We start from the raw sequence: 23018 nt of genomic DNA on the forward strand, positions 1-23018 counted from the left end.
TCTTCCCCCACAGGCTACCTCTAGCTACCTTCAATACAAATGAATAAATCAAAATATTTTTTTATTTTATTTTGTATTTATTGCAATAATTTATGTATACAGCATGAAAAAGAAGACATAATTCATATCAATCATTGCAAGCAACATGAGAGAAGAACTAACAATGTGTCTTATGTCCTAATATGGATTTTGACTTGATATATAGAGAAGTCACTCTATATATACAGTACTGTGCAAAAGTCTTAAGACACATTATTAATTTCACCAAAAAAAAAGGTTTTAAGCCAGTTATTATAATTTTGTTGCTGTAGTCTGAGTAGGAAATATCAGTTTGCATTCCTTTTGCCATTAATCGTTATAATCCAGTGAGATTTTTGTATGCAGAAGGAGTCTGACAACGGCCGGTATGTTCTGAACTCACCATCATAGATGTCTATCATGTCTATCTCATCATCATGTCTGCGATTACATGAAGAAACTGAAAAAACTGAGACAGACTAAATCCAGAGGAACTGTGGCAACGTCTCCAAAACACTTGAAGAAACCTTCCTGCTTTTGCATATGAAAATCTCACTGATTATTACAACTAATGGCAAAAGGAATGTTTGGAAATGCAGTCTTGAAAGAAAACGCTAACCAGATGCACAACAAAATAACATGCACATCAGGGTCTCTAGTTTGAGAGAAAGATCCCTCATTTGTAGCTTATCCAGCACCCTCATTCACCGTCCTTTGGATGAGACGTTAATGAATGCCTCATTCATTCATTCATTCATGTCAAAGAAAAAGCCACATATAAATGATAGTGAATGTGTTTAATTATTACTATTATTATAATACCACTAAAAGACCAATACTTGCAGGAAGACTAAAAACCATGCTTGTCAACTAATGCAGTCTTTAGAGCTATTCTTTCTGCTCATTTCAGTTCCTTAAAATAGTGGCAGGAGCCAAAACTAAAACTAGTGCATTCGAAACAAGGGTAACACTTTATAATAACGACATGCTATTAATCATTAGTTAAGCATTACTAAACAGTTAATTCATCATTTATAAAGCATTAATAGACATTAATAAGCAGTTTATAAATACAGCTATAAATGCTTTATTCTTGATTTATAAGCATATCTATAATGTGTTTAATAATTGTATTTTCATACTTTATTAATGATCAATATATCATTTCTAAATGAAGTATAGCATTATTTACAAACCAGTTACATTATTTACCATTATTTACAAACTAGGTGTTGTCATTGGTTAATAAGATCACTTAGAAAGTGTAAGTAAATGTAGTAAATTCAGGTAGTTATAAAGCATTTAGTAGTGGTCAGTTAACTATTCTTGTGAGCTCATCTAAAGTGAGGACTAGTTATGCTTTGTAAATCATTTATAAAGGAGAGTTAAAGGCTCATTTATCTTCTAAACAGAAAAAGGAAACAAACACAACACAGTGATACAGAACAGAGAAATATTTAACAGCCTTTAAATATCCTTTATAAATGCTTTACAAGGCATAACTAGTCCTCACTTTAGATAAGCTCACAAGAATAGCTAACTGACCACTACTAACTGCTTTATACCTGAATTAGCCCTGAATTACAGTAGAAATACATGTTAATAAAGCATTTATTAACACACTAAGTAACTATTACTATATGTCTGAATAATAATATGTATTTAAACAGTTTATTAATCATTTACTTACACTTTCTAAGTGATCTTATGAACCACTGACAACTCCTAAATAACTGGTTTGTAAATAATGCAATACTTCATTTAGAAATGATAAATTGTTCATTAATAAAGTATGAAAACACAATTATTAAACACATTATAGATATGCTTATAAATCAAGAACAAAGCATTTATAACTGTATTTATAAAGTGCTTAGTAATGTCTATTAATGCTTTATAAATGAAGAATTTACTGTTTACCAATGCTTAACTTATGATTAATAGCGTGCAGTTATTATAAAGTGTTACCGAAACGGGATTTCAGCAATCAAGAATTTTCAGAAATCAATATTTCTCACTTGTCACATGTAGTCTGGTGACTTTTTGTGACCTCACATGAGGTATATAGCAAAGATGAATGTAGTTTCTCTTTACTAGGCTAGACATTTACTTGGCTGTTATGTGTATTTTATTTTTTACAACTGCTCCATCTGTTGGAAGAGTACAGTTATTGCAGTGACAAATTATTACATGCATAATGATGTAAACAACTGTAGGCCTATTGTAAATGACAAATTTTAAACAATCAGACCAAAAAAACAACAACAACTTTGGTTAACAAACAAACTGCTTTAAATTAACAACAAAATGTTGCATTTTGGCAATGCATCTTTTTTAAAACAAAAGACTAAAAATGGAAATTAAAAGTTTCACCTAAAATAGTCTCACAGTTTTAAGGTTCCTAAAACACTCAGCAGCACTTCATTAGTAGTTTTTTTCCATTGATAAGAGTTTACAAGTTATTCCTCCACTTGCATGAATTCTTACACGCATGCGCTGCTGTGAAAGCTTGGCCCGCTAAGGTGTTTGGTGGTAGAGAAGACATTTAGCTTGAACAGAAGCTGCAGTGTATCCCACCTGTGAGGTCAGTAATACTGCCTGAAGTTACCAGGCGTTTAAGAAAAACAGTCTCGGTCTGTACATTGTGCATGGCTTCCTTTAACATGGATGTCATGAGTCTGTCATCATAGTAATGAAGAGGAAACTCTTTCTGGCTGAGATTATAGCCAAAGCCTGCTAAGCTCACCTCATCACATAAGTACGTTGCCAGGTTGAGAGCAGAGACTCCTAAAGTAGGGACATTCTAGAGAGGGAACATAAAAAAATAAAAAAATAAAAATATATAAATATATATATATAAAATATACATTACCAGTCAAAAGTTTTGGATCGGTAAGATTTTTAATGTTTTTAAAATAAGTCTCTTCTGCTCACCAAGGCTGCATTTATTTGATAAATAAACAGTAATATTGTGTGAAATATAATTACAATTTAAAACAGCTGTTTCCTATATGAATATATGGTAAAGTGTAATTTATTCCTGTGATCAAAGCTGAATTTTCAGCATCATTACTCCAGTCTTCAGTGTCACATGATCCTTCAGAAATTATTCTAATATGATGCTCAAGAAACATTTCTCTTTATTATCAATGTTGAAAACAGTTATTTACATTTTTATTTCAGGATTCTTTGATGAATAGAAAGTTCAAAAGCATTTATCTGAAATAGAAAGCTTTTGTAACATTAAACACTACAGTTCAAAAGTTTGGGGTCAGTAAAAATTTGCATTTTATTTTTTTTGTGAAAGAAATAAAAGAAATCAATACTTTTATTCATCAAGGATGAATTAAATTGATCAAAAGTTACAGTAAAGACTTTTATAATGTTACAAAATATTCTATTTCAAATAAATGCTGTTCTTTTGAAGGTTCTATTTATCAAAGAATCCTGAAAAAAAAAAAATTACACCACTGTTTTCAACATTGATAATAATAATAATATTTATATAATTAATAATTAATTATAATTATATATATTCAGCTTAATACAGGAATAAATTACATTATTAAATATAATATAATAAAATATAATATATAATATATTAATATATTAACCTGTTAAGCTGTAACCCCACTTTTGAAAAATCCCCAGAAATGACATAACCAAACTGAAACAGATACAGTTCATGATCCCTTTGCACTAAAAACACAAGTATGATCTCATTTGAAAGCTGACACCTGGCAGTTTATTGTAAATGTAGAATTAATTATTGTCATAATGAAAAAAAAATAGTTATAAATAGCTTCAAAGTTTTGTAAAGTTATTAGAAATTTATTTTTATGAAACATTTTCATGAAAATATAATTGAAGTTGGCACTGTAGCAATCTAGAAATGCACTGCAGCTAAAGCCACATGTATAAACATTTTATGTTTAAAATCTGAAGATAATAAGTCTAAAACTCTGTATTTAGTTAAATGTTTTTCAAGATCATGTCATGACTTTATTTTGATTAGACTCTAAAATGCTACTGATGTTTAGTCATCTTTTGAGTAGTCTTTTGTCTCTATTGTTTTGTGGTGCAAACGAGCCCCATTCAGTCTCAGTCTCTCCTGCACACATTCACACCTCTCCAGCCTGGTTATGGCTCTAAATATGCATTTCTTTTGTCTGCATTATAGCTACTAACGACTGGCTATTCACAGGCTATTCATAGGGTTTCAATCCCTAATTTCTTTTATCAAAGTTCTCACTGTATCTAACCGTATCAAATGCCCTTCTGGAATAAATAAACATTTCAGTCAGCATTCCTATTTAGAAAAAAATCATAAAAGAATAACGGCTATGTGACAGGTGCACCCAGAGCTAGCTAGCATGTTAGCTTAGCACACCATCAATACACGACAATTTATGAGATTAAAACCATGTTTGTGCTCCAAACTTACTTTATAACGCAAGTCGAGTGTTTTAAATAATCTTCTGTGATCTAATTTGGCTTCAGATAAAAAAATCTGACAGAAAATATATTATTTTATAGAATTCTGCACGATGATAAAGTCTATATAGCAGGGAACGGCAACTGGCGGCCCGCGGGCCAAAAGTGGCCCGCCAGCAATATTTTCTGGCCCGCCGGATTATTTTGGAAGTCCTAAATGCTGCACAAAACTCTTCCAATACTTGAGAAAAGCCGTAGTCGCGCGGCGATTTCACCGCCGCATACTGTGTGAAACGCACATAGGGAATCATGCGGCGCGGGATTACATTTTAAAGTATAACTGTACGTTCAAACCGGACGCGATAGCGATGCAAATTCGCGCCTGCCGCGTCTAGTTCACGCTTGACCACTTTGTGTCCATTCGCGCGTCAAAAGACGGTAGCGGTCAGAACTCTGATGTAGGCCTACTTTGGACGGAGCGGGTGGTCTGACTGACAATAGCCCATCCCGACATCTTTTGACAGCGTATCCGCACTTCATTCTGACCACCTGTAGGGTAGACTGTGTACAGTTGAGACATGTGTACAGTTGAGACACCTTAAATAACTTGCGCGCGCAGCATGCACAATTTGTGATTTTTGCTGTGCACATGCGTATTAGTGTCCTCTTTTATCCTGCAAAATCTGAAGACTGGACGCGTCTCCGATCAGAAGATATCTGCAAAAGTTTTTTTTCTAAGGGAAGGCTTGCATCGTTTTTTGCGCACTCAACTATGAATAACTTATTATCCTTATGTGACTGTTAAACGTAACTGGTACCATTACAAACGTTATTCTGTGCCCTAAAAATTGGCATATTTCATAGTATTGGGTCATGCAAGCTCAATGCAAAATCTAGAGAAATGTGAGAAGTGGCCAGCGGGGGATAGTTGAGACACAAGTGTCTCAACCGTACCCCAATAGAGTTATATTACAAAACACGCTGTTTATTTGTTCAGTGTTATGATAACAGGTTAAGCGTCATAATTGGCCAGCATAGGATGCAATTAAAAATACAATTTCATATTTATTATATTTAAACTGTATATTATTAATGAATATTGTTAAATATCTTGTTCATGTTTTATAAATTTTAACAGTGCTAATTTACATCAAATTAATGAATTTAGAAAGGATGAATAAACAGACATGTTGCCCAATTGTTATTTTCTTCATTTGTCTTTATTTATTATATTTGCAATGAACATTTAGTTACATTTCCCTCATTAAAAATGGGTGTCTCAACTGTACCATAGTACTGTCTCAACTGTCCCGTACATAGGTACAGTTGAGACAGAGTTGACACAAAAAGCACCTTATTTTTATTCGCTAATTGTGGAAAATATAAACTACTTATGGGTATTATTGATTGATAATATATTAGTCTACAAGCTAATGTAATGTCATGTGGCATTTTATGTGAAAATTCAATTCTTTTCAGTATGTATTTTTGTGTGAAAAATCAAAACTCAAAAAGTGTCTCAACTGTACACAGTCTACCCTACACCTATAGCTCTGAGGAGCTGTTTGGTACTGAAACCATTGTCAGTCAACAACATTCTTTTTTTGCAAGGATGTTTGAAATAGTTCGGCAGAAAATAGTATACTTCATTTGTCAGTAGGGCAACATGATTTTCGTTTATGTTTAGAAATTTGAGCGATAGGCTTTGTCCTATTTAATTTATGTTATTTATATTTCATAATTTTTTTCTGTGGCATTTTTTTCTCTGCTGACAGTAGGCCTACAATGTTAAAATAGCCTAATATTTATATTGACAGACCTCATTAAACCGTAGGTGTGTATGTGTGTGTCCCGAATAAATAATAATAAAAAAAAGGAATAAAGTTCAAAAGTCAGACTGTAAGCGAATGAGGCATAATCTGTTCTGTTACCACAATAGTACTTGATCTGTTTAAAATGATTTCCTTGATATATGCCTAAGGTGTTAAATTCAAAATCAAAAATCAAAATGAAAATTTGTCTAATCCAGTAATTAATTTTTTCTATTTTTGATCTGAGCACAATCAGAAAATCAGAAAACACGTCGTTATTCGTTTTTTCATTTTAGTTCAGGAAATAAATAATGGAAAAACAAGTCATTTTTCATCTTTTTATTTTTGGTTTTAATTTGAAAAAACGATTGAACGAATGATCCACGGACGGTGACGGACCCATCATATTCTGCGATTATAGGCCTATATAAGAGTATTTAATTTGTATCCATAGGCCTACTCTGTGTAGCTGGCCCGCCACCTACTGGCTAAAAAAAATATTGGCCCGCGGCCAAAGTTACTTGCCGACCCCTGCTATATAGATTAGCATTACATTATAAATATAATCTATTATTATGAAAATACCTGACATGGTTTGAAGAACACAGGAAAATCAAATATCATTGCAAACGTGTTTATTGTCTTCAAAACATCTTTATGCATATTACAGCGATCTCAGTTAGCTGTGTGTGTGTGTTCGTGGCTTCCTGGAATGTCACATGATAATGGCTCTTCTTCATGTGTTCCATATATGGACTATTATTGTGCATAGGGCGCCCTCAGGCTATTGGTATGGATTGAAAACACAATACATCACAGTATCCATCGCTCATAATGATTACATCGACGCATTTGGGTATAAATTCAATAAATATTATTCCTGTCTATAGAAATCGGATATAAACCTATGAGAATCTATCAATATTTCTCCAAATCTGCACATTTTTGAGCTAAAAGCCCTGAGGGACGTTGTTTTGTCAAGCGCTGTCATGACGACAGCACAGAGTTTTTTTCTGAATGAAAGCGGCTGATGCTCATAATTCATATTAAAGGTATCGACTAATTTTTCATTTCATAACTCCTGACACAAATTAAGAAATAACTGTCGCTATAAGTTTCTCAGAATACAATAGTGGTCAAATACTGAAACTTGAGTCTTATATCTTTTTAATGATGTATAGTTTGTCAAGGTATAACATTAAATCTGAAACTTTCAGTGCGCGGGCGCACTGGCAACGGTTAACAGGTTAAAATAGAAAACAGTCATTTTAAATTGTCATAATAATTAACAATATTACTGTTTTTGTTGTTTTTAATCAAATAAATGCAGCCTTGGTGAGCAGAAAATACTTCTTTTATAAACATTAAAAATCTTTTCGATTCAAATCTATATCAATTTTTTTCTCCAATAAAACAAGTGAAAAGGAACTCACCTGGTCCCAGCCCCAGAGCCGTTCTTTAGCATTGGGATAGTGAAGTAGATCCGAGGACGTCTCCCTAATAACCTCCGGATTCAGGAGACGGAACTGGGAGGTCTTGATTGGAACACTCACTGGCACATTCTGCCAGAAAAACAGCCAGTCCCACAGCGACTGAAAAGTTCAAACTTGATGTTCAGACTGTATTGAGCAAGACTTTAAAAGGCAATAATCTAAACAAGTACTCACAATGGATGTCTTGGTGATCATCGCACGAAGCCAGTGGAAGTCCACAGACTTATAGATCACAGCCACATATTTGAGCTCTGAATCCATGTCTTCCCAAACCTTAGGGCAGCTTTCAGGGTAACTCATCCTGATGGAGGTGCGGTTCCCAACATCTGCACTGAAATCTTGGACAGGAGCATTGTTCAGTCTGCATAGAAAAGTTCCTCTGCTCTTTTAAAAATTTACAATCAAACATTTGGAAAGTGCGAAACTCAGTAATAGGACCTAAAACCTAAGTAATACAAAAAAATGCACATGAAGCCGCTTGCAATGGCTACTCGGAGTGGGAATCACCAAAGGCACAATGATACGATATTATCATGATTCTATACAATGCAAACAATATATTCTAACAATATAATAGTTATTATATATGATATATTATAATAAATAATAACATTATAATAACTTGGACGCTAGATGGTGCTATGGGGTTATTTTCGTTATGAAACAGCCCCTACACAATAACACAAGCCAGTTTCATTTTAAAGGTGCAATAGGTGATTCTCTACAGAAACACTTTTGTTATGCTGGTTGAAAGTCTCCTCATATCCTGATAGCAATCACTATGTTAATTAGTCACTTAGTTTTTTTATAAATATATATTGTCTATAAAAGGCGTAGGACCGAATGAAATGTGTTCCCTATCGCGTTCACGTGTGCTGTGCAGACAGAGCAAGAGTGGCAGGCATTATTACTGCTGCCGCTGTCTTTCAGGTCAAACATGTTGCATTATGAACGAGAACGCTGACAGTGTAGATCAGTGGTGGGCAAACTACGGCCCGCGGGCCACATACGGCCCGTTAGGCTGTTTAGTCCGGCCCGTCGAGTATTTAAAAAATTGTCTTATAATCGTGTTCATTTTGCCTTTTTCTTGCAATACTTTGTGTTATATATATATATATATATATATATATATATATATATATATATACATATATATTGCGTTGCATATATTTGACAATCAGAATATCAGATATTTCATGCCATAGCTAACAAATGTAAAAAAGGAAAAATGACATAAAAGCAGATCATCATTCATTCAGCGCTGTTGTGGCTGCGGTGTCACGTAACAAGCAATGACGCGTCACCATGGAAACCAAACAGACAGCGACATAAGCGCATAGACTTGTTGCACGTTAATGTTTTTTCCTTTTTTGGAAACTTACGGAGAAAAACATGTTTGGTAACCGCTTGCACACCTGTTTAGTTTTTCCTTTGATTTGTCTGCTATTTAGTTTCTTTGCTCCTCTGGATTTGTGGATGTATCCTGACTGATTCCGTTTTTTATCGCCTGCTCTTTATCGCCCGGCTTTCGACTACGCTCCCCTGTCTGCCATGTACAGAACCCGGTTTTGTTCATTAAATGTTCTGATCTGCCTTTGCTTTTTATGTTTTATTTTATTATACATAAAATAAATTTATACATTCGTTTATTTCGTTTTTTTCCACAAATGTATGACTTTTGGAAGTGCAAATTGATGCCATATGCAGTTTTAATAAAGTTGAATTAACGTAACCTTCTGTCATTTTTACTTTTCTAAGTGTACACTTGCAGGTGTTTTGTTTCTAATTTACTGTTAGGCCCATTAAATAATAATAAGGATAAACAATATTTAAAAAGTATAGGCTATAATTATCTAACATCTGACTAATTAAAAATTAACCTCAAAACATAACATGCTAAATGGGGGATATCTAGAATAAATAATGTATTGTCAGAATGTCGTCTCTCAGTTGGTGAATTTCGCGCAGACGTTGCCACAACGTATTTGCTCAGCCCGATCTCATGAAAGTGCGAATACCACGTATTGTATTTGTAGTGCTTATGATACGCAGTTTTCGCGTGCATATGTTACGCACTTTACGGCGTGTGATAGGCAAGCACTCCGCAGCCCTAATCCTAGGGGTTTACAGTGCGTAGCATATGCACGCAAAAAACATTTTTGGCATATAAATGGCACGAGAAATAAAATTCGTGGTACAGATACGCACTTTCATGAGATCGTGTTTCATAATCTGCTACTGGGCCGGCCCTCTGTCAAATTTTAAAACCCAGTGTGGCCCTTGAGCCAAAAAGTTTGCCCACCCCTGGTGTAGATCAAGACTATTCGCAAGTGGTTTCTTCAAAATTAACTTGATGCACACTTGAACTGCCTTGTATATTTACGTATTAGAAACATACGTTTTAAAAAATTATACAGAACTGCTTCAAAAGAAAATTGAGCTACAGGATTTTCAAAAATAAAATAAAATCACAAGAAGGGTATTACTGATGTATTTTAAAGGTTATCATAGAATAAAACGTGAAAATATCTTGAGTTCCTGTGATGGATTTTTTTAAGAAATAAAATAGTAAACTGTACTTTAAACTAATCATTATTCTAATATCTAACCTTACTTCTTTAGGCCTAACATTCTAATATTTGAACAAAATGTACTCTGTGTCTGAATCATGTCCGGATATAGCAAAAGGGGAAATGAAACTACAGGAAGCCTATGTCTAGATTTATAAACTCGTGACTTTGAGTAACAAAGTGAAGCAATCAAGAAAACAGAGTTTGCTTCTCCCTAGTACCAGAAGGGTTTGTATATGAAGAACCAATCAAATTTTAGGGAAATTATGTGTAATGTATCATGTCACTTTGCCATGCTCCTTTTCAATAAAAACTGTTGTATTCTTTTTGCTGGTGAAATCTGAAATTAATCTGAGATCCTCTGGCCGTGATTAAAGCATTAAGTCGGAGGTTCGAAGACGATCAGATAGCGTCGTAGATCCAACCGTAAACGACGCCGATCTCGCCTGTATACCCTTGAACAGGGTAACTTTTTGAGGGGACAGCCAATTGTAGTGGTGTCCGAAACCATAGTGGACGTTAGAGCACACTCATTCAATCCCACAATGCACTGCAATAACGATTGTACAACTGGGCAGTGTTCGAAATTGCCCCCTATACCCTCAATCACAATTCCCTACTTTACTCCACTAATATAGTTCACTCGAAGGAGTGAATGAAAACAAGTGAGTGAATTCGGACACTGAGTGCGCCGGAAGAGCAGCAGCTTTTGCATAGTTTGTGCTTAGCGAACTGGCAGCTCCAGTAGTGATGAAAAGATTTATTTTGAACTCTGCCATGGAAACTAGCCTTAATTAAACCTTAATTAAACTGTTCAATAATCAGGTAATTATAGCTGTATGATATTATGTTGTACCCACATTAGACCAGCAGTTTGGAAAATGTATGGATGATTGATTCAGCTGCAGGCGACACCATCTGGTCAGACGCAGGGATTCATTCTGCGTGACCCTCACAGTGCATTATGGGTATTCTCTAGCTGTTGAGCGTACATCAGTTGTACACTCGTTATTGTGGTGCATTATGGGATTGAATGAGTGCACTCGATAATGCCCACTATGGTTTCGGACACCACTACAAATGGCTATCCCCCTACTCTCTATATAAGGATGAATTTATGTTTCTCACTTAATTAAGGTTTATACATGTTAGTTTCAATGACAGAGTTCAAGATAATTGAATGCACAAAATTCTATATTTTTATTTGCTAGTTATATAAAAAAAGTCATATTCATATTAAAGTCATATTAAATTGTGTATATATATATATATATATATAACCATTATTAATATAACATTATCAAAAGTTTAACTATATCGTCCAGCCCTAGAGGTCCTTTAGCTAAAATCACACAAATTAATAGGAGCAGGCTCTCACCTGATGATGACATCGAACTGATTAAGAAGAGGTCCAAGTCCTAATCCTTTCATTATCCCTCCATTTCCAATCACTACACATCGATGACAATCTCGCACTCCATGTCTCGATTCAGAAGAGGCTGGTAGGAGGTTCAAGATTTCCTTTAGCTTGTTCTTCATATTCATGAAACCAAATGGTGGGGGATACTGGAATATTTGTTCATTTAACTGAGTGTTCTTGTCCAAAAAGGGCTCTACCACCCGTGTGGAGCTGTAATGTTCAGCTTCCATTCTCTGTCGGGCAAAAGAAGGTCTGCATTCTCTGGCCAGTATCTCTTTGACATGGGAATGGATGCGCTGTAAGTGAAAAACAGTCCTTAAAGGAATAGCTCACTTACAAAATGAAAATTCTCTCATCATTTACTCACCACCACTCAAGTTGTTTCTAACCTGTATGAATTTCTTTCCTCTGCTGAACACAAAAGATGATATTTTGAAGAATGTCAGTAACCAAATAGTTGATGCACCCCATTGATTTCCATAGTATTTGTTTTCCTACTATGGAAGTCAATGGGGCCCATCAACTCTTTGGTTACTGACATTCTTCAAAATATCTTGTTTTGTAGCTAATGTAAATGGCCTTACATTGAAATTGCCATTTAGGCCACCATGTTTCTACAGTAGCCCTAAATGGACAAACTGCTCTACAGAGCGTGTTTCGTCACTATGTTGTTCTTCATGCAAAGAAGCTAGCTAAAGTCAGCGAATAAAACACTGACACAATGATGAACAAGTAATAAATAAAACTCGCAATAACATATCGATTTACTGAATAATTAAATAATTATAATTTCTTAATTTATCTTTGTAAAGAAACCTCATTGCTTTACTGGCTACTCTCTGCGGTCTCAGTCGACGACATCACTTCCTGTCGGCCACCGTAACTTCTGTTGGTTGCAATTCGCAACCTCACCGCAAGATGCCGCTAAAATTTACACACTGCATCCAGGATCCAGATTAATCAAAGATTAAAGTAATTTAAAAAAAATGATAATAAACTCAAACATGCTCAAAAAAGATCATGTTCCATGAAGATATTTTGTAAATTTCCTACCGTAAATGTACCCTGGTAATCCAGAGTTCTCGCGAGAGCACAAGTTGAATTTGCTCAGCGAGTTACTCTGGTGTCGAGTAATGATGCTCATTAAATATGCCCCTCGATCTGAGCTGCACCAATCACATCGGGTTATCTGATATAGGCGGGCCAGAGGCGAGCTAAACAAATGACGACAGCGCTGTGACGTCGAAGTCACTCGAATCGTTCCTTTGCAAGAAGGACGTTTTTGCCGACAGGATACGGTAAGAGTATAATCTACCAGTTAGCTCCGCTGGTAGCTAAGCGTATGGGTTTTATTGTTGTGATTGGTCTAGTGTTATCCAATTGCGTGCAGTGAGATTTTCAAATGCATGCTTGGTGCCGCCCCTCGAGCTGGCCGATTTTCATTAGTCGACGCCAGACCATTAATCTTTAAGATTTAGGTCTGGATTTCCAGGTTACCGTAAATGTCTAAAACATTTGTTTTTGTGAGTGAATGCAGCAAAATCGCAAACAAACTTTAAAGGTGATTTTCTCAATATTTACATTTTTTTGCATCCTCAGATTCTATATTTTCAAATAGTTGTATCTCACCAAATACTGTCCTATCCTAACAAACCACACATCAATGGAAAGTTTATTTATTCAGCTTTCAGGTGATGTACAAATCTCAATTGCAAAAAATTTACCCATGTGACTGGTTTTGTGGTCCAAGGTCACATATAAATATCGATCAGTGAACATAAACAGAAGACCAGCCGAACCTGCTTGATGCGTGAGAACAAATCTCTTGCGGAAGATCAAAGATCAAACTGGTAGTTGTGTAGCGGTCAATGGAGGGACAGAAATCTTTAAGATTTCATCAAAAACATTTTCATTTGTGCTCCGAAGATGAACGAAAGTTTTACGGGTTTGGAACGACATGAGGGTGAGTAATTAATGACAATTTTCATTTTTGGGTGAACTATCCCTTCCAAGAGCATTTCTGAGAAGTTTAATACAGACCGTAATAAACTTTTCTGCGGCAGCAGCCAAATCTGGCAACACAAATGCAAACCAGACTACTCCATTTATAATTGTGAATCAACACCACAAAATTCTCCAAAGAAAAAATGTACAAATACATTACAAATTTATGCATTTAGATTCATCATTTTGAATTGAAAAGGTTTTGATTTGATTAAGCCCATCGAAGCTAAATTGATTTGGGTGGACCACAGAAATGGTGTAGATACTTCCTGAATCTGATGTAAAATGAAAAAAATATATACCTCTTGGTAGATGGGGTCTACTGGCACTTCAACAGGCTTTGGGTCCGTGTAAAAGAGAGGCAGTTTTAAAATTCCCAGTGAAATCACTGCCAAGCTCAGAAGAAGAATAAGCAGCCTTTTGCTAAGGTAAAAAAGGGTCAGTAAAAATCAGGGTCAGGGTTAAAATTTGTGAAATTACATTTTTAGGTGAATGTTAAACATGTTTTAATTGTTTACAGGTAAGGAAGACATTTTAATATGATCATGTCTAATGTTTACCTGGGTTGAAAAAGCCACAGTTTGACAGCTCTCCTCATGGTGGCATCTGACCATCAAGTCCTCTTTTTACTTTTACTGCCTAAAACAAAAAGCCCTCGCTTCAGCATGTGACGGGGGCACCTAAAAGCAGAAAAAAAAAACAAAAAAAAAAACAGACTGATCACTTAAAATTGCACAAATAATGCAGTGCTGACGTAATTCATTCAATACTGCATTTGAGGGTGTGTTCACACTTTTGGCAGGTTTGGTTGAAATGCAAACTCACCAGGGGTGAAAAAGGTGACAAAGATGCAAGATCCCCGCAATCTGCTCTACTGATTGCACTTCAGAAATGCTACCTCAAATAATGTAGAGGAAATGATGTAAGAAAGTAATGTAATGGGATATCAGTTCAGGTGTGCTGCCTGCACCTGTAATGTCTCAAGCTTCAGATCCACTTGCATCTCACACCTCCCTCAATCTGCTTTACCAGCAGTCCTTCACTCTCACATAATTCTCTCATTCTGAATGGAAATAAATGCACATTCAATTGACATTTAATTGTAATTTTTTTGTATCTTTAGGTTCGGTCTTAAAATTGACAGAGTGAACACTAAGCGAATCAGGACAACGTATCATTTTCTTTTTTGGTCCAGACCAAAAAAACCAAGAGAACCGAACTACAAGTGTGAACACAGAGTAAAATCAGTTCTTGGGCACATTTGTTTTTGTTAGTTTTACAAACATGCATGCTTTAGGTATATATAAACCCTTTATATTAAACAAAAGTTAAAAATACCAAGAGTCAAAACAATGAATCAAAAACTTTTTCAAAACACAAATATCTAAAACTAAAAAGTTACTTTTTTTTATTTTTTATTATCATACTCTCATTGGGGGCTGAGCAACTCTTTAGTTTAGTGTCTAATACTCACTATTAACTTGTTTAATTAACGTACAGATGGCAGGGTTTTTTCATCACTGAGATCCTGAATGTGAGGTAGGTTAGTTAGGGGGCTTCGGGGGCACCCCCGAGAAAATTTTGATTTCTCTGATCTACATATGTGCATTTTAAGATGTTTTGAAGGCCAAAAAAATTGGATAACAATAGCTTTAAAATCATGTAAGTGGGCAGCTGATTTTTTTTTTTCTCATCAGCATCACACTCTTTTTCTCTTTGTTTTTCTCTTGCTCTATCTCTTCTCCTAAAGCTGAGCTTTGACTGATATGAGCTTTTCATTTTTGTCTGTCAGTGAAGAAAGTAAACGAAGGGTTAACTGATAGGTTGATTTATGAATCATTTTCTCAGATGCATTAATTTACTGAAAGCTACTAGGAAAGCTAGGTAGCCTAACTAAGTTTATTAAATTCATCCACAATATGTACACAATCACACATTCATTATTGATCTTATTCCTAATACAGGGCCGCAGAGAGGGCTTTATAATCAAAGAGGTCCTACATTTAAGGTTATTAGGGGGTTCAAATTTTTTATTTCTCTGATATGTCCATTTCAAAACGTTTGAAGGCCAAAAAAGGATAAGAAATAGCTTTAAAACCATGTCAGCAGGCAGTAGATGATATCCTGCTCTCACTTCTTATCCATCACTCTCTCTTTTTCTCTCAGTCTCCTCATCTTGCCCTGTCTCTTCCCCTCCTAAAGCTGAACTTTTTTAATTTACTGAAGGCTACAAATTGTATATTAATTCTCAACATGTACACATTCATTATTAATCTTGTGCCTATGATGAAAACGGCTTTGTTAATGCTAATGTCCCCTAATTCAGGGGTTCCCAAACTTTTCCATTCCCGGACCCACCTAGACAAGAATAATCTCTCTCAAGACCCACCAAAATATAAAATAATTTTAAAGCATGGGGTGGGAGGCGTTAGTTCTCTTTGGAGCAGTTTTTTTTTTCTTGTTATAGTATGAATGACAAGTTTAATTGCAATACAAACTTTTGGCACATTATCAAAAATTGAGAGCCTAACAGCCTAATGGCTGTTGAAATAATGTGAAGAATACTGAGTAGTTTTTGTCTGCTGCCTCAACTGATTTACCAGACATGGCAGAACAAATTTAAAGAAATGAAAAAAGATTTTAAAAGTAAGCTTAATCATAACCAAAGGTTTATATGACAAAAATCAGAATATAAAAAAATAATAGACTAATCATTTTATTTGACAGTAGGCCCAGGACCTAGAATTTCAATACTAATATTTATGCTGCGAGTGTTGTTAAACGCATTGCGTTGTTCAGCGCAGAAAACGCTTTCGTGCTCGTGTGTGTACATGTGAAATACTTTTTATATAGGCTATAGGGTATATTTTTTGCGTTGTAGCAAAATGCATCCAAGGGAACGCAAACAACGCACTCTTACGACGACCATATCTCTGGAAGACAACAGTGCTGTGTTGAACAGACGACAGAGAAATCGGTGCGATTTGTTTCATGAAGCGCGCGCTTGCGACATGTTGGCGCGGTTCATTAAGCGGTTATGTGCGCATTATTAACAAGAAGAAACTCGTTTACTCCAATCACTGCTCTGCATTCTGCATGAGATCGCATTACACCGGATAATTCAAATGTCACGAAAGGCTGATTTAGGTCTCCGCTGCGTTTCCCAAAAGCATCGGGAGCTAAGCTGATCGTAAGTGGCAACGGTTTTATGATCTACTTAGGCATAGGCCTACGATGCTTTTGGGAAACGCAGCGCCTTTCGTGACATTTGAATTCTCCTGTGTAATGCGATCTCATAGCGATTTCTATTTAACGTTGGTACATCGTGCAAAATGTTTGTGTGTGTGTCATTCATGAAACGTAAATTTAGCTGCAGCCAATAGTGACTGCGCGACCCACCTCTTCCCAATCTGCGACCCACAGTTTGAAAACCCCTGCCCTAATTGACAGTAAACTAATTATTAGTCACATTACATAGGCCTATTTTCAGTTCAAAATGGAGAAATTCGACAAAAGTATATTCATTTGCCTGATTATTTTTGTCATTCGTTTCACATTTATGACCTAAAAAAGCTGTCAAATATGAAATGTTTAGTTTAGCTACTTACATCTTATCTCGCACTTGACCGTAAACTGAAGTCGAGAGGCGCTCTGCTCAAATTCGCGCGCAGCAGCTTCTTGTGAACATAAAGCCCGCCTACTTTGATTTGATTGGTCATCTCAAATATTCTGACATTGACGAGCACAACAGACCAATGAGTGACAGACCAATGAGACTCAGATGAACAACACACACAGACACACACCCTGTTCTCTCTGTTTCTGATGTGCGCTCTGCTCGGCGCCGCTGCGGATTGAAGATGAAGAACGCGCTGGATCTGATTATAGCAAGACTGAAGCGAACACTATTTCAGATAGCCCGTCGGGCAGGCCGGTTATGCATTTTGGTAGCCCGATTGGAAAACACAATAGCCCCGGGACGTCGGGCAGGCGATTTTGCGAGCCCGTATACATTAATAATCGTTAGCAGGCTACCCTGCAATACATTTAAATCACCAGATGACTTAGCTCTGTTTGGAAAGAATTGTAGAGGAGAGAATGACTTAAACTACAGCTGGTCCAAAACGCAGCAGCTAGAACCAGGAATAATGACCATATTAGCCCTGTTCTGTCAACACTGCATTGGCTCCCAATTAAACATAAGTATACATTTCAAAATATCAGGGCTCCAGACTAACTTTTTTTATTAGGAGCGCTGTAGCCCCTGACTTAAAATTTTAGGAGCACAAGCAGAAAATTTAGGGGCGCACCTTAAATCATCTTACAATGCAATTATTCACATTTTCCCCCAAAATAACTGTATTACTGACAAATGCTTTGATAATAAATAGCCTTAACGTACAGAAAGTATGGTGCAGTTTTATTTTAAGATCACAGGCTCCAGACTAACATTTGAGGGCAGCGGCACTAAGTACAGAAAGTATTTGGCAGCACTGTGGGATGACAAAGCACTGAGCTTAATTTGAGGTGTATAGATAAAGTTAACTTTAATTATTATCATTCATAATGTCTTAATAATTCAAAAGCAAAATGAGTGACAAAATAGATATTAGGGAGTGAAAATAGCCAATAAGCGTCCTCTGCAGCTATGTTTACAATAGTAATTTAATATTTTTTTCTTTTCTTTTTTTAAATAAGTGTGAGTTTTCCTACTTCTTGAAACTTTTAGTTTTATAAATAGGGACAATCTTTAAAGGATGAACAAAAAATGTTTTGGTCAACACATTAAAAATAACATTTAAATATGATATTATAGTTTTGAAGTGCTGGAAAAAGATGTGTAGGCTACTGTTATAAACACAATATACCATAGTTACAGTAAGTGGTGTTACTACATTAAATCCATGGTGAATGTTGCTGATCTGTGGACCTAAAGCCTTCTATAACTTGTTCGTTCATGGCACATGTTTCTCCTGGTTTCCACGTCAGCGCTGTTTGATCTGATATGGTTTATAACAGAGAATTCTGCGTCAAATCTGAATGTTTCTCACTGGATCTCGCAGCAATGTTATTAATTCTGTCGCGAACTCAATGGATTTCTTCACTGGATCTCCACGATGTAACTGTTTCGCGTGATCGCGATCGGCCCGCGACTGGCGAGAGAAGCTCTGCGCTGTCTATTATTGGTTCGAACTATTAAACGGTCTATGAAGTAGAAATGAGTAGCGCAGCGCAGTTTTTTTCATTTTATTTAATAACATGTCACGGAATACTCTGCTTGAGGCTGAGATGCGTTTTGTGTTTAAACTGCGAAGTGCCTGCAAACTTCTATTTCCCCGCAGTTCTGGGGTAGCGACTGCAACATTCGCAGCTCATGGAGTTCGTCACCTTACTTACAGTACCTCAACCAGCTGAATTTTCGTAGCCAGTCTTCCCGAAAATAGTGGGTTCAGGCCTTTATCATCATCCGACCGACTGTGTCTGTCCCATAGACTGTAAAAAAATAGGTCTGTCCGTGACATTGATATTTGTCTCCGTCTCCTTCCCACAGACGTTTAACTTACGCGCGCTCGCTTATCTCTAGGACCCTCCCCCTCCACACATTAGCCAGTTACAGTGGCCATTCCCTATTCTTCTCACACTCATTGGCCTGCTACACATTCCGGATTCTTTGACGCGCCCCTTCCACGTTAACGTAAAAAAAAAAAAAAATTACTGGTCGCACATGTGCGACTGGATGTAAAATTCAGTCGCACATTCTCAAATTTTGGTCGCAAAATGCGACCATTTGGTCGCAGTCTGGAGCCCTGAATATTGTTGATTACTTACAAGCACTAAATGGTTTAGCTTCCCAGTACTTGACCGAGCTCTTAACGCATTATAGTCATTAACGTCTATTGCGATCTCAAAATTCCGGCCAGTTGATAATACCTAGAGAATATCAAAATCGACTGCTGTCCGTAGATCCTTTTCCTATTTAGCACCAAAATTCTGGAACAGTCTTCCTAACATTGTCTGGGAAGCAGACACACTCTGTCAGTTCAAATCTAGACTAAAAACACATCTCTTTAACTTGGCATACACATAACACATTGTCAATTTCTATTATTCAAATCAGTTAAATGATTATTAGGCTGCATAGATTAGGTCAGCCGGAACCGGAGACGCTTCCAATAACACCCGATGTACTCGTTACATCGTAAGAACAATGGCATCTACACTAATATTAGTCTGTCTGTTTATTCCGAGGTTTACTGTAATCAGCTGGATCCAGGCCGTATCCAGATCAGATGGTGGACCTGCGCCAAGACATGACCACAACACATCCCTGAAGTAGGGCTGGGCAATAAAACAATAACGATAATTATCGCGATATAATTTTTCTCGATAAAACGATAACAAGAGTTTCGATAAATGTTCGATAATGTTTATGCGCCAAAAGCGAATCTCATTTGAACCGTGCGCCACACGGACCATTTATCCGCACGGCAGCGCAGCCAGCGCGAGCTCACTAGAGCAGATGCGTTTACTCCAAGGGGCAACATTCTAATCTGAAAAATGAAGCCTACCCGGAAGTGCGAAAAACTGCAATACATCGAAAATCCGCTAGGGCGAGGTCCCAAAAGGGAGCAAATGTCCATAGACCCCATGTTAAAATGTCAGTTTTCACAGCATAAATTCATGTTTTTACAGGTTGGTCCCATGGACTTTTATTGTATTTTTCGATAGGTTCCGAGTGCCTGACAACTGTGAGGGGGGTTATTTTTTTTCTAACTCGTTAGTTTAGATAGTATTTAGATATAAAATGTATGCCAAATAAAGGCGTAGTTAACTTTGATTGACAGTTTGATTGACAGCTGATAAAGAGCATAGGCTGACATAAGAAGCGCCATTTTTTAATATACAGTTGACTTGAAATATAATACTACTGTTTTTGTATCATGAAATGTAGTTTTAAGAGTTTTTCAGGCGAGAATGTAGTTGTTTAAAGCTCAAATCTGTGGTTTATTTATAAAGACTTATGAAACATTTATCCAGGTTGTGAGATGCAGGCGATCACCGGGCGCTCGGCGCTCATGTACCCCGCCTGGAACAACCTTTCCCCGGCTAGTCGTTCTGATGTTTGCCGCTGACTCTGGCGTCTCTGTAGTGGTTAAACATGAGATATAATTCGTCTTGTGTATATCTAACGGGCGATTTTTGGTCTTGTGAATCTATAATTTGTTCCCTGGCCAATCGTTTTGGCTGAGGGCTAAGTTAAAGGTCCCGTTCTTCGTGATCCCATGTTTCAAACTTTAGTTAGTGTGTAATGTTGCTGTTAGAGCATAAATAATATCTGTAAAATTATAAAGCTCAAAGTTCAATGCCAAGCGAGATATTTTATTTAACAGAAGTCGACTACAGTGAACGGCTCGTTTGGACTACATCCCTCTACTTCCTTCTTTAATGATGTCACTAGAACCGTTTTTTGACTAACCTCCGCCCACAGGAATGCTCCCTCATCTCTACTGGCTACTTGCGCACTTCTTATAACTTACTGTTTACTCAGCTCTTATGGTGATTTTCTGAAGTAGCCTAAAACTGACGCTTCATCTTTTGTGTGATGTACAATAAACTTTATTAAACTCATCAGTATATGTTTGATCATCATTCAGACAGCAGACTTGTAGGCTATTAATAAATAATGGATACATAGCCTACAAGCAGATGACAAATACGTTATAATAACCGTAATTAAACTACTAAACTATACCTGTTTCATCTCTATACAGCACTCTGACTCTGTAGGCATTATTGTCCGACTCGAAATGAACGCCGTTACTGAGAGTTTATGATATTATCATCATTCCGTGAGCTGAAATTGTCCTGACACTGAGCGCGAGCTCATGAAGCTCCGCCCCCTGCGTCGTCCAGCAGCAGCTCATTTGCATTTAAAGGGCACACACTAAAACAGCGTGTTTTTCTGTGCCCCCAAAAATGACAATTTAAACATGCTGTAAAAAATGATCTGTGGGGTATTTTGAGCTGAAACTTCACATACACACTCTGGGGACATCAGAGACTTATTTTACATCTTGTGAAAAGGGGCATAATACGGGACCTTTAAGTGAAATTTCATAACTTTATAAGCTATGTAACTTTACCGTTTTATGGTTAGACTAGAGCGCTGACTTTGTATGTTTGACTGAATTGTTTGCTTTATTTGTATAACTTCTTGTAACTTTTACTTATACTTTTAAAATGGCTAATATTGATAAAACTGAAATTTAACAAAAAGAGACTGGGTTGAGTTTTGTCATTTTAAATTTTAATACAACGAAGATGATCTGTAATGTTGTTTACTGCAACATCTGTTGTTTAGTACAAATGCACATATTGCCTGGACCATATTAAAATGTTTAATATTTTTATATTATATTTAAACAAAAAGAGGCAGGGTTAGTTTTATATTTCGTTTTGTTATAAATAGGCTAACGTTATATGCAGTGAATATAATCAATACGCGTTGCCTGAACCACATTTGTGTGGCTATAATGTTTAAGATTTCTTTAAATGAAAACGAAAAGAGGCAGTGTGGTGTTTTAAAACTTATTTCGTTTTATTGTTGCCTAAAATATACATACAGAGATACCTGGAGTAGCAGAGCGAGCTGAGTGACGCGCGCTGTTCCATTTGCAGGACCATTTGCGAGTCCATAACCGGACTCGCGTCCTTTACCCATATATGGATTGGCCAGAAGGTGGGCGGGGTTAGGATTTACCAAGATTTTCCAAGATGGCGCCGCCCATACCCCCCATAAACGGCTTCAAAACCGTTCTTCAGAAAGTCTATGGGTGACGTCACAGATGCTTTGTCCATATTTTTTACAGTCTATGGTTTACTCTGATCGCTCTCGTCACGAGATCCAGTGAGAAGCGCTTGAACACAATGTCTCAGTGATTTAAACCAGTTTAAAGGCAGATGAAACAGCGCTGACAAACAGGAGAAACACTGTGCGCAGAAGGCTTTTCCATCTACAAATTCCCATCATTTACCATGGATTTACAGTAACGTTAGCCTAGTAATATTAACTGCACCATGAAATGTGGGATATACATATTTAATTGTATATTTATTGTTAATGTAGACGATGTATTAAAGGACTGATGGAATATAATTACAGTATTTAATGATGTATTTAGGCTACTGTTTTTCATACAAATACCATAGAAACCATAAAGTTACATTTTGCCATGATGGTGAGGTTATCATGATCTAAATGCAGGAT

The 23018-nt window shown here is 36.4% G+C and overlaps 1 protein-coding gene across 1 annotated transcript in view; it reads right to left on the reverse strand.

Moving 5' to 3' along the window:
• Positions 1-87: 87 nt before the first annotated feature.
• Positions 88-23018, reverse strand: part of st3gal5 (ST3 beta-galactoside alpha-2,3-sialyltransferase 5) — a 30401-nt gene continuing 7470 nt past the window's right edge. Inside the window, exons 2-7 of the mRNA XM_079893053.1 lie at positions 14311-14430; positions 14053-14173; positions 11705-12042; positions 7931-8117; positions 7697-7855; positions 88-2821 (exon numbers count right to left, since the gene is read on the reverse strand). Of these exons, the coding sequence (XP_079749179.1) occupies positions 2564-2821; positions 7697-7855; positions 7931-8117; positions 11705-12042; positions 14053-14173; positions 14311-14348 (1101 nt within the window). The 5' untranslated portion in view covers positions 14349-14430 and the 3' untranslated portion in view covers positions 88-2563. The remainder of the gene's footprint in view (positions 2822-7696; positions 7856-7930; positions 8118-11704; positions 12043-14052; positions 14174-14310; positions 14431-23018) is intronic.

Source organism: Squalius cephalus, assembly GCF_949319135.1.
Source record: "Squalius cephalus genome assembly, chromosome: 14".
Taxonomy (NCBI): Eukaryota; Metazoa; Chordata; class Actinopteri; order Cypriniformes; family Leuciscidae; genus Squalius; species Squalius cephalus.